Below are 12,846 nucleotides of genomic sequence, written 5' to 3'. Positions count from 1 at the left end.
ATTAAGGAGAAGAGGGTCGGTTTTACAATCAACCCTCTGCCGCAGGCACTCAGTGCTTTATTTGACAGACAGAGCTTAACTGTTTGATAAAGTTGCCAAACATTTCTCTGCCATCTTTAGTTATCTCTTTCTGTTTGCTTCCTCCATGCCTCTAGTTTCCTAAACTGCCACTGGACTTACAGTTCTATGAAGCCTTTAACAATATAACTTTTTTGCAGACATGGCAAGGTTACTTTGGGCAATGTAGTGGATAAGTTGCTGCTTCAGTCACCTTATATTTCGCCAATCTTAATTCGACTATAGATTTCAAGGAGATGCTAATACATTTTATTCCTAGCTCCTTTTATGTTTGTCTTTTTTACTAATTGAACAGCTTGGCTGAAAATTTTACAGGTAATGCTGCCGGCGGATGAGGTGCCCCTTAACTTCTCTTATGTTTCAAAAGTTACATGGATAGTAGGTGTTTATGTTGCTCATATATCTCAATGATACTTACAATTGCCATTCTTTTGCTAGTAATAATCTTGATTGAAACTGAAATTTACAGGTAATATTGTGATCAGTACTGATTAGTTTCATGATGGATGCAGAGCCATGCTGCTATATAATACATAGCTACCAGCTGACTAAATTAATGGAGCTGGAATTCAAAAGAACAAAGTTCACCCTTCAGTAGATGTTCTTTAGTTTCTACCAACATAAAGCAGGAAATCATCACAATGCCCTCTGCTCTAATTTTCAAGATAGTGGTTACTTATTTTGTAATCAATCTTTCTCCTCATGACATGCTTCCCTTTAAAAACATTTTTTCTGTCTAGGATTTGCTACAATTTCATTATGAGTAAGCACAATTAAACAAATACCTGAGAAGTGATCCAGGAGGGCCATGATACTAGACCCAGTCTCACCTTCATATTAGCGGATAATGTGTCAATGCTTTGAAAGCGCTTTCCGGAAAACCTGATAGTCGAACTATCTGCCACATGATTAGCTTATCTTCCAACATGTATAAAAGATACTTACTGAATCATGTAGAGACACCCTTTGACAAAACTTGCCCAAGACCTCAGTCCGGGATGTTAAGACCACCACATCACACTCTTCGAATTGCCTTCCATATCAAACCCATCAATAAGGGAGATGAGTAGAAAGTAACTTTTGTTGCTACTCTGAGCATAATAAGTTGGTATAGTCCAAACTCTAGTGCAGATGACATATCATAGGAATTTTGTGCTGTCTAGAAATAGCTCAAAAATAAAGCATAATCTCTGAATTATGAAGTAACAAGAGATCTTTTGCTTCTTTTTTTTTTTTTATATTCCTGATCACCATGGAGAACACTTGCAATATCTGTGGAAAATCATATATTACTACCTCAGTGCTGGCTGTTCTGTCCATTACCTATTGAATTCTCATCATATTTTTACATAAAAATCTGTATATTTTGGTGGACATCACATCTCCACACTTCAATCTAGGGTTCTTTCCCTTCTTTATTTACTCCCCACGCATCCTGCATTACACAAACAAAGTAATTCCTTGAATTTCCTTTGCTTTTTTACTTGAATTTACCTTACAGATTACTTCTTCAATTGTAATAGCTCTAATTTGGCAAGAGTACGAGCATCCTTTTCTACTAATACGACCTGAACCATTTTTTGAAGTTTGAGATGCCTGAGTACTTGGCTGCAAATTGGTAATTGTCATGCACAGAAGTTGAACATTTCTTAATATAATCCAAACAAAGGGGAACAATCTGGGTAAGGGCGCTGCATATGGTGAGGTAATTTTCAGATATAAACTAAAGCTAAAAATTGACTGGCTCTGGGATCAACACTACTCTATGAAATGCCAGTACATGTGCAGTAGACCTCATACTCAACTTCTTAGAGAAAAACATAATTACTAAAATTCGACTCTAACAGATTCCAATCAGATATTGGCACCAGAACCTCTCCGGTTAACTGTCCATTCAAGTAGTCTCTTACATCAAAAAAAAAAAAGAAAAAAGAAAAGGTGGTCTCTGAGAAAAACCTACTAAACGAAGGCTGACAAAGCGTAAGAGAGCATCACTAACAAAGACATCTGTTGTTGTAATATCTTTTGTTCATTTTTTGAGAAAAAAGTTCGGACAGTGTCCGACTGATTCGATATGTTAATTGTAATGACAACACTCTCATTTTACTTGAGTTGGCTGGGACTAGGGGTTTTTTCCCCTTATCATGGTAGCTGCCTTTTCTATATCTTGAGGGTAAATTTTGACATAGTCATGGCATAACTCATTTAGATCAGAATTTGTTGCCAGGTTCCTGAAGTTGCTTCTCATGGCCAACTGTTATTGGTTGTACTTTTCTTGCCACAATTTCTTGCACCCTTTTCTATATTTTCTGCTCCAGGAATTTTAACCTCCTCACTGATTGGGCCATTTAGGAGGGTGCTTGGATGCAATATATCACAACTTTCAAATTGAAGCAACCAGTTTCTAAGTGAAAAGAATGGGTAGAAGGTGCATTTGAAAAGGAAAGAAAGACTGGAAGGGAGTTTTTCTTTTTCCTAGTAGAAAAGGTCAGTATTCATAAGGACCCTTTTCATAAGCATGTCATATCTTTATACTAGGTTTACAATCAGCTGTTAAAGTCTTAAGACATTGAAGGGTTTCACTTTATCTCCGTAGATGGATTTCTTTTGTCAGTTAAACTTTGAAAATTAAGCAATAGAGGCTTATTTGCAGGAGTCTATTATTTAGAAATATTTATGCTGTTCTAAAACTAAGGAAAACCTATCCTTGAGACCTAGAACAAAATTTAAATTGTTATCATAATTGTCATCTTTGCACCTCATTTCTATCCATTTGACTTGATTCTATGTCTTCCTTATCATCAGTTATAAACTGAAATGACACATCTAAATGGTGATCCCCTCACTTTATCTTCTATTAATTCTACTCCTGGTGCTGAATGAACATATTCATAAGTACTCGTTCATTTCAATTTGACTATCTAACCACTTGATCATTTCAAGTATTGCTCTCTACTTCTCTAATCTTATAATGATTTGCTGTTGTCCTTGCAAAACATTGGCCATCAAATTTTACAGCATGTCTTGTGATATTGTGTTACAGAACTTTGCTCACACCTGCTAAATTCTTACAACAATGATCATAACTCGTATATTTTATGTCCCTCAAGCATTGATTCACCCAAGATATATCATACACTTCAGAGGCATGTGTTCACTTTGTCTCGAACTAAATGTTCAGTACCTACCTGGAAATCTTACCACTAAGGTTTCACAACCAGAACCCAGATTGGAGCTGAGCATTCTATTCAGATTTGTTTTGCATTTTTTTTCTTTTTATTTTATTATACTTCATTTTTCTAACACAAACCAAATTTCCGACTGCTTTACAGTTAAGATTTTCCTTTTGCAAAAAAAAAAAACCCATAAATCATTCTTCTTAGATGAGTGTAGAACGATAATTATCAAGAATTGAGATTATAGAAATGCTTTACACTGTTGCTAACTCGTTAAAGATCAGTAGTTGCAGAAGAGGAAGTGCTGGATGGGAACTAAAAACCATGTCAACAAGAAACAAAAAACATTTAAGGAAAAAGGGAAACAAAAAACTAAGTTCAGATCCATTGTCTCCTAAATGGGCCTGAGCACAGGCACTTATCCGGCCTGCGAACCAAAGAGCTAAGCCCAAACCGATTATTGGACTGGGCTAATCTGCTCATGGTCCATTACTGAACCGGATAGGACTTGCAAAGTTACAACGACTCTGGTCCACAAAAGAAAAGAAAAGAAAAGGCCAGAGAGATGAACTGGTGGCTGGGATTGGGGACCGGTGACAGCCACGAGAACCCACACCCCCGGGATAACTTGGCTCCATCCCGTAGCCATCAATGAATGGCTCCAACTTCCTGTGCTTCTGGTGCAGTAGACTACACCTTATAATTTTATTCTCCAATCATAGATGTAATATCTTGGTATATGGGCCGTCCATTCCATCACTTATGCTGAGGGCAGATATATGATCGCACTTTAGAGGGGTTAGTTTGTCATGGCGGGCCTCACCAGGTAAGGGCAGCCAACTAAGCGCAGGTACAACATAAAACTCCTACATTAATTGCCTAAAGATATTTGGTGTCATCTAATCGTAATTATCTTCATTTAAAAATTAAAATAATTACAAAAGACACATTTGCATGGTTTTAAATGATGGACTCTATTACTCTACTTACAATAATTTTGGACATGTTCTTTTTTTTTTTTGGCCTTCTTACAAATGCACATATTTTAATTACAGTATATTTTAATTACATGTTCTAATTAGACTGTAACCGTGATTACAGTATAGTTGCACATATTTGAAGGCCTAGTTTGAAGATAACAAAAGTTTAACATTGTAATTTGATTATATTACTATTCACTAAATTAAAAAAAACTTTTTTTTCCAGCCAATATGGAGAATTGATTTTTTTTCTTTCAAAGAAATTATTCATTTACATATGTGCTGAACATGTCAAGCTGTTATAACATGATGATGCATCTATAAATAATGGCATTATGTTTATGTTATAACAGGCCTGCAAAAACTTTTATTATAGTCATTATAGCATGGTGGGGTCATGATACATGATCTCCCTAGAAATTGCTGCCTTTTAATCTTGTTGTTGGTGGTTGGACTTTCCCTTCCTGCCATCCGAAAAGCGGATGGCTGAGAATTAGAAGACAGCTCTCCCCTTTTAACACCCACAAATTTCGTCCCACCTATTTATGTGAACAGGAGATGACTACCTTCATGTATTATAAGAGTTTTATATCGCCAAAGAGCGCATCAAACGTTGATTAGGAGCCCGTCCAACATTCCTTCCCTTAGGCCACCATCGGAGTGCTACTTTCCTCCGACAAATAGAAATTTTGTCAGTTCCTTGGTTGCTTCTATTGACAGGCAATTCTTATGGAGAGCAGCTCGAGTTAAAGAGATAATGCATTTGGATGCATGTAGTAAAACTGGATAGAGAAGCGCAGCCACATGTTATGTTGGTGCTTCCTTGTTCCAAGAAGAGTTCTGGTCTTGTATCCATCATAAATTTGGAGAACAGCTTCCCTATGCTGGATATCTCCTGGTGGCTTGATAGGAAAGCGTAGTTCATCTTCTTTTTGACGTTTCAGATTTTTCAACAAAACCAATGTTTTGGCTCATGGGTTTTGATTCTTTCACTGATTTGGATTGGATAGGGGGGGTGGTGAGAAGTGATGAGTGAAGGAAGAAGGAAGCTTGGATAACATTTCTTCATGCTTGTTAGATTAGGCTTCCTGGTTGCTGCCTCCATCGCAGCTTATGCAGTTCAGCAGGTTAACTGTGCAAGGCCATCTCACGTAAAGCCTTCAGGTACATCTTTGATCTTTCTCATCAATAGAATAGAATAGAAGTATCTATTGCTATAAATGCTGGCAGGTGAAATTCGTAATTCAATAAAGCTTAATTTATGAATTAAAGTTTGTTATGCTCCGCTTCTCCACCAGCATGATTTATTGAAACAATTTCTACTCTAATTGTAAATTGTGACCTTAGAGAATGGGGAGGCAAACCAAAAACCTGATTGGAAAGAAGAGAGACAGGGTGAGCAGGACCAAGATTCTGATGTTACTCAAAGGAAGGATCATGTATGTTTATATATTGATTACCTATATTAGTTTTATTGTGATTAAGTCTGTCTTTTAGCTTCTGAAATCTTTTTAGTGATGCGGATTGCCATTTCCCTCTCTGACAATTGCAGGGGAAGGAAGAAGAGGAAGAAGAAGAGGTTAAAACAATTAGCAATCTCATTAGGCAAGCCCAGGGTCCTGCCCTTGGTCAAATAGAAGATGAAGATGACATGCTGCCTGAATTCGAAAATCTTCTCTCCGGAGAGATAGAATTTACATTACCCAATAATATATTTGATGTCCTAGACAAATCCCAATATGATATTGAGATGGCTAGCAATGCCTCTGAATTGGAGAGGTTACGGAACTTGGTGAAAGAATTGGAGGAGCGTGAGGTGAAGCTTGAAGGAGAATTGCTTGAGTACTATGGCCTTAAAGAACAGGAATCAGACATCGCTGAGTTACAGAAGCAACTAAAGATTAAGATGGTTGAGATTGACATGCTAAACATTACTATTAACTCATTGCAAGCTGAGAGGAAGAAGCTCCAAGGAGAGATTGCGCAAGGTGTTTCAGCAAGGAAGGAATTGGCGGTGGCAAGAAATAAGATCAAGGAGCTTCAGCGGCAGATTGAGCTTGATGCTAGCCAGACCAAAGGGCAGTTGCTGTTGCTTAAACAGCAAGTTACCAGCCTCCAGGAAAAAGAGGAGGCGGCCTCGAGGAAAGATGCTGAAGTGGAGAAGAAGCTCAAAGCTGTGAAGGAGATGGAGGTGGAGGTAGTTGAGCTGAGGAGGAGAAACAAGGAACTGCAGCATGAGAAGAGAGAGCTAATGATAAAACTGGATGCAGCTGAAGCCAGAGTGGCAGAACTCTCCAACATGACAGAGGTACGTGAAATGTATGAGAATTATATGGTTTGGTAATAATGGAGTATATATTACTAATGGATGGCTGATGCGTGTACAATCTTCACTCTGTGATGGGTGAGGATCAAGATGGTTTATAAGCCTGGTCACCTTAAATGGTTAGATACTTGTGTCTGTTCACTTTTGCTCTAGGTGCATATGATCTATATGTTACAATAATCACCCACTCTTCCTTTCTTCTTCTTCTTCTTCTTCTTTTTTTTCTTGTTCATCTGTTTTTATTCTGAAATGGCATATATAGCTGTGGAGGAACAAGTATGTGGCTGTAAATTGCCCACAATCATTGAGCTTTGGATTTATAGGACAGATATATATTGTATATCTTATTTTATGATAAGTATGAAATTACCGTATCACTTTTTGCAATAATTAAGTCCGTAATTATGGGGAAAATGTGTGTTTTATGTATGTTACAGCCGGTTCTGCAAACATCCAACCACAATTTTCACTCTTTCTTCTTTTCTTTTGCATAGAAGTACCATTATTTTCTCTCCTTACCAAAAATGATGCCTATCTTTTTCTCATTTTTACTTTATAGCATTTGAATCAGGCCACCTTCTGACAGCTCTAGGAACAAAAGAGAGCAACTCCTTGGAGAAAAACTGAGATGTCCTCTGTTTTTTCATTATAAAACAAATGAGCATATTTTGATGATTGTTGTTAAAATGTGCCAAGTAATTGGAGAAGTTCTTCAACAGTCATCATCATTGTTGTGTTGTTCATCATCATATCAGCATATATCTAATTGTTTTTAGTTGTTCTCTTTTCTAGTACACCTGTACACCGATCACTGCATTTTTACTGTCAAGTTAATTGACTTTGTAACAAAACCAAAAGGTTCATAACAGAATCCTGTAGGCTTTGGTAAATCAAAATAGTAGTAAATACAAGATTGAGGGGGGCGGCAAACATGGAGAGCATCTGTCAATTTGGTGCTTCTCAGCTTATAATTTGTACAAAGAGAATTACTTCTGCATGGACAGATTGAACCAAGCATCAGTTCACATTTATTGTAACTGAGCTGTCCTATATCTATACAATTAATCTAACTTTGGCACCCTGCATTGAGTTTTTCAAGTTCTTGATAGTGGTTGATTCCATATTCTTGATACTGGAAAATTTGAATATAAAGAATGCAATAAGTTAAACTGCAAACTGATATTAACTTGTATAGGAACTTTATATCTGACAAACAATTAGGTTTGGTAAAATCAATAATGATTTAAGCATAAAAACATGATACAAGGAGTGAAAGAAAACGTAACTTCATGCTGAAAAAAGATGAGTCATTTGCCTTTGTATGGCAGATCTACAAATGCTCAGTACGGCGTAATACTAGTTTGAACTTGAACAAAATGAAAGACTAAAAGAATGTGAATATTCCTTGAAAATCAAGATTAGATCTAAGCATCACAATACATAGAAATCTGACAACTATTGTCAATCAATTGCAGATTTGCCATTGTGCCTTTATTTGAGCAAAAATTACATTGAGTGAAAAATTAGATTGTAATCATGTAACTAGGTGATTTTTTTTTTTGGTAAACACACAATCATCGATTTAATAATTATACTTCATGACAGGAAATAGTGATTGACCAAGAAAAATAACTTTACATTATTTAGAGACAAGAAGAGAATCTACGCCAAGGGTGATATTTCTTGCAAATGAACTTCGGGAGTTGTGCAAAAGTAGATCTAATCTAAGAAAATCTTGCTATTAACTTAGGAGAAGCGTTTGCGTTAATTTTTCCTGGACTTAAGCGAAGGTTAAAATATATGTGAACTTCAGTAGTTAAAATGGAGTCAAAAGGTTAATAGAAAGCTAGAATAATCTCAATATGTAAACATTACAAATGTCTTTTTCAATGAACAATCCAGTATAATATGGGAAAACGCAACAAAATCTGAAATTATAAATGTATATTTTCAATTAAGAGGTCACAGCAAATCTGAGAAGTTCAATAACAAGAAAAATTTATGTAAGAAAATATGCGGAAAGCACTTCTTTTTCCATTCTCTGTCTGCAGTGGTAGATTCAAGAAACCAAGGAATTAGCATCATCTGAAGCAACAGTATTAGTAAATGAATACATAAATGTCATCTTCCAAAAATATCATAGTTTTTCAGTATGAACCCAGAAATATTTCTGCAGTATAAATGTTAGGTTGCATTATCATCAGCTGAAGCAACCTAACATTTATACCGCAGTAATGTTGGTTTGGCCCTGCAATCTAGTGATATTTTGGAAGTTAGTATTTTGTGTATTCATTTACTAATACTTTTGTTGAAAAGAAAGGTGGGTCTTGGATCATTTCAATACAAGAAGTATTTATTGTTTGATAAGTGAGTCTGTGGAATAGCTTGGGAGATGGAAGTACTAAACACTTCATTTGCCAACATTTCCAATAGTAGCATACTCAAAACAGAAATGATTGCTTAAATGAATAAAAATTAGTAACATGTTTCAGTGAAGTAGGAAAATTTTCCAACAGTTGAGAGCATTATATATTTGGTTTCAACTTTGTAACTTATATTCTTGCTGGCGATGTTTGTCCAGTCTTCTTAGGTCCAATGCACCTCATACTAGACTGAAGAAACACTGAGCACTATATGCCTATATGTACCCCAAAAAAACATGGCATGAACTAAGATCAGGATCAATAGTCTCCGACTAACCATGAAAAATGTTTGTGACATTTTTTTCCCCTCATGATGCAGAGTGATTTGGTTGCTAGGGCAAGGGAGGAGATTAATAATTTGAGGCATGCCAATGAAGATCTCACAAAGCAAGTGGAAGGTCTACAGATGACCAGGTTCAGTGAAGTAGAGGAATTGGTGTACCTACGCTGGGTAAATGCATGCTTGAGATATGAACTTCGGAATTATCAGACACCATCTGGGAAGATCTCAGCTCGTGATCTTAGCAAGAGTTTGAGCCCCAAGTCCCAAGAGAGAGCTAAACGGCTGATGCAAGAGTATGCAGGATCTGAACGTGGACAAGGTGACACTGATCTAGAGAGTTTTTCCTCCATTCCTTCTTCACCCGGTAGTGAAGACTATGACAATGCTTCCATTGCTAGCTCGTCCAGTAGATACAGCTCCATGAGCAAGAAGCCTAGTCTGATTCAGAAGCTCAAGAAATGGGGAAAGAGCAAGGATGATGCTAGTGTCTTAGCCTCGCCAGCACGGTCTATAGGAGGAAGCTCGCCAATGAGGACTAGCATCAGCCAAAGATCAAGGGGGCCATTGGAAGCTCTAATGCTAAGAAATGCTGGAGATGGTGTTGCCATCACCACGTTTGGGAAGAATGACCAGGATCCAGATGACTTCTTAGACCAAGCGAATCTGCCACGCTTAAGAACCCAGGTTTCTTCCGGCGATGAACTAAACAACGTGGCTGCTTCTTTCCAGCTGATGTCTAGATCGGTTGAAGGTGTGGCCGAGGACAAGTATCCTGCATTCAAGGACCGGCACAAACTCGCATTGGAGAGAGAGAAGGCAATCAAGGAGAAAGCGCAGCAAGCTAGAGCAGAAAGATTTGGTGATGGCTCAGCTTCGAGTTCAAACTTCGAGTCTAGAGCTAAGGCGGAGAGGGAAAAACCCATCACTCTACCCACTAAACTTGCACAAATAAAGGAGAAAGTTCCCGGACCTACTACTGATTCAAGCGAGAAGTCCAGCGATAGCAAGGTTGACAGCCCGATAGTTAGCAAGATAAAACTTGCACACATTGAGAAGAGGTCTCCAAGGGTGCCTAGGCCACCTCCTAAACCATCAGGTGGCGCTCCCGGCGCTAACAGCCCTTCAAGTGGTTTACCACCGCCACCTCCACGTCCGCCATTGCCCCCAGGTGCACCTCCACCACCACCCCCACCTGGGGTTCCCGGAGGCCCACCACGCCCTCCGCCACCTCCAGGAGGTCTCCTAAAAGGCCCATCGAGCGGCGATAAAGTTCACCGCGCCCCTGAGCTGGTTGAGTTCTATCAATCTCTCATGAAGCGTGAAGCGAAGAAGGATACAGCATCCATGGCTTCCTCGACATCCAGTGCTGCCGATATTAGAAATAGTATGATTGGGGAAATTGAAAACCGTTCAGCATTTCTTCTAGCTGTAAGCTTTTTCTTTCCCACATGCTGTGACATTTTCCTGGTGTTCTCTTTTTTGGGGGATGTTGAACAAATTAGTTTGCTTCAGGTGAAGGCTGATGTGGAGACACAGGGTGATTTTGTCCAGTCCTTGGCTACTGAGGTTCGAGCTGCAACTTTTACAAATATTGATGATGTTGTGTCGTTTGTCAGCTGGCTGGATGAGGAACTCTCCTTCTTGGTAAGGAAAAAGCTAATCATCTCAAGCTTCTAAAACACTATAATATATCTTTTGCCGTAATATATAACTAACATTGAAGAGCTCTCATTCTGAACATCAGTCAAATCTGACTTTTTTTTATTTCTGCAGTTGAGGAAATAAACTTAAAATGCAATTTTGATAATTTGGGTCGTTTTCTTATTTATCTTATCCGATTGATGATTGAACTCTGAGCATTATTCTCTCGCCCGATCTTTTGCTTTAGATAATGTCTTACAATTTGCATTGAAGTGTTCGGTGAGATCGAATATTTGAATCTTACTCCTGTGGGTCCATTTCACTTTGGTTTTGTAGGTTGATGAACGAGCAGTTCTTAAACACTTTGATTGGCCCGAGAGTAAAGCTGATGCTTTGAGGGAGGCAGCTTTTGAATATCAAGACCTGATGAAGTTGGAGAAACAAGTTTCATGTTTTGTTGATGATCCAAAACTTCCTTGTGAAGCTGCTCTCAAGAAAATGTATTCATTGCTTGAAAAGTAAGTTCCTGCTTCGCCAAGATGCTAATCTATTCATGTCTTCTCTAAATAGTACTACTTTTCATTGACGATGATTTGCACAACATCAATGGCTGCATCTGTTCCTATTGAAGACTGAGCAGAAGAAATTTGAATGGCTTGCATATTGCTGCGAGCAGACAATACAAGCAGAAGCAGCATATAGATCCTACATGGAGGGATGAGAGAATTTTTTGCATCATCTAATTATTCCTTATGTTTGAATTTTCAGGGTGGAACAAAGTGTCCATGCACTCTTACGTACTCGAGATATGACTATCTCACGCTACAGAGAGTTCGGGATTCCAGTTGATTGGTTGTCAGACTCAGGTGTGGTGGGCAAGGTATGTATTAGTTTCTACAGTGTTACTTCATCCTCGCAATATATAACTAAAGTTATCCCTTGTATCTGTTTTACAAAATATAGCAGGTTTTGACTGAATGAATCTGAAAAAAAAATCCATTCTTTTCAGCCTAGAATATGTTCTTGGCCACTTTACTTTTATGCCTATTGATATCTGATACATTGTCAATCTCACCGGCCGTAAGAAAGATCACTAAATTACTAATTGATATTTTGGCAGATTAAATTGTCATCTGTTCAGCTGGCGAGGAAGTACATGAAGAGGGTTGCCTCAGAGCTTGATGCTTTGAGTGGAACTGAGAAAGAACCAAACAGGGAATTTTTGGTCCTCCAAGGTGTCCGGTTTGCCTTCAGGGTCCATCAGGTAAAATTTTATGAACTCCTGACCTTTTCTCTTGCATCTTTAATCTGTATACTTGTAGACTAATAGCAATATATCTGAAAGAAGTAGCAACTCTTTATTATTGCATCAATAGCAACTTTTTTGAGTCAAATTTCTCTCATGTATCTTCTTCCAGTTTGCTGGAGGCTTTGACGCAGAGAGCATGAGAGCTTTTGAAGAACTAAGAAGCCGGGTCAACACACAAACAACTGAGCCTCAGAAGTCTTGATACATGAGTGGCTTACTTATTTCATTCTCTCCTTTTTTGTCTTCAATCATATATTGTACATCTCATTTTCCAAATGTAATAGATGAAACATGTCCAGATACATATATTGGCTTTGTTAGTCATCATTTCGTGCATGTATAGCGTTTGCACAAGTTATCTCCAGGCTTATAATGCTTGGAACAAATACTAATTGCATAGGCACCCTGGAGAATTCTACCTGGTAAGTTGATCATAGTTGTATTCTTTTTTTTTCCCACAGAAACTATTTCATTTATTCTGTGCAATTGGACATACCAAAAATTTGAGATATCAGTATTTTCTCTTGCTCCTGGAGTGCAAATTATAGTTTTGTTAAAGATAATTAATCTACTAGGGAGGCAAGGTGGCATCTCCAGCTTATTTGCGCCCCGTATCAGAGCATCATGATT

The 12,846-nt window shown here is 38.0% G+C and overlaps 1 protein-coding gene across 1 annotated transcript; it reads left to right on the top strand.

Moving 5' to 3' along the window:
* Positions 1 to 4,842: 4,842 nt before the first annotated feature.
* On the top strand, positions 4,843 to 12,742 carry CHUP1 (Hydroxyproline-rich glycoprotein family protein). Its single transcript, XM_088704045.2, has 10 exons — positions 4,843 to 5,150; positions 5,245 to 5,398; positions 5,582 to 5,673; positions 5,787 to 6,542; positions 9,303 to 10,694; positions 10,779 to 10,910; positions 11,244 to 11,425; positions 11,676 to 11,787; positions 12,028 to 12,171; positions 12,326 to 12,742. The coding sequence occupies exons 2-10, from the start codon at positions 5,302 to 5,304 to the stop codon at positions 12,416 to 12,418; spliced, it is 3,000 nt and encodes a 999-aa protein (XP_088560171.2). The 5' UTR covers positions 4,843 to 5,150; positions 5,245 to 5,301; the 3' UTR covers positions 12,419 to 12,742.
* The last annotated feature ends 104 nt before the right edge of the window (positions 12,743 to 12,846 follow it).

Source organism: Phoenix dactylifera, chromosome 1 (assembly GCF_051530095.1).
Source record: "Phoenix dactylifera cultivar Ajwa chromosome 1, Ajwa_hap1_PhDact_Kaust_v1.1, whole genome shotgun sequence".
NCBI classification, from domain to species: domain Eukaryota; kingdom Viridiplantae; phylum Streptophyta; class Magnoliopsida; order Arecales; family Arecaceae; genus Phoenix; species Phoenix dactylifera.
This window is presented reverse-complemented; position numbering and strand designations above follow the sequence as displayed.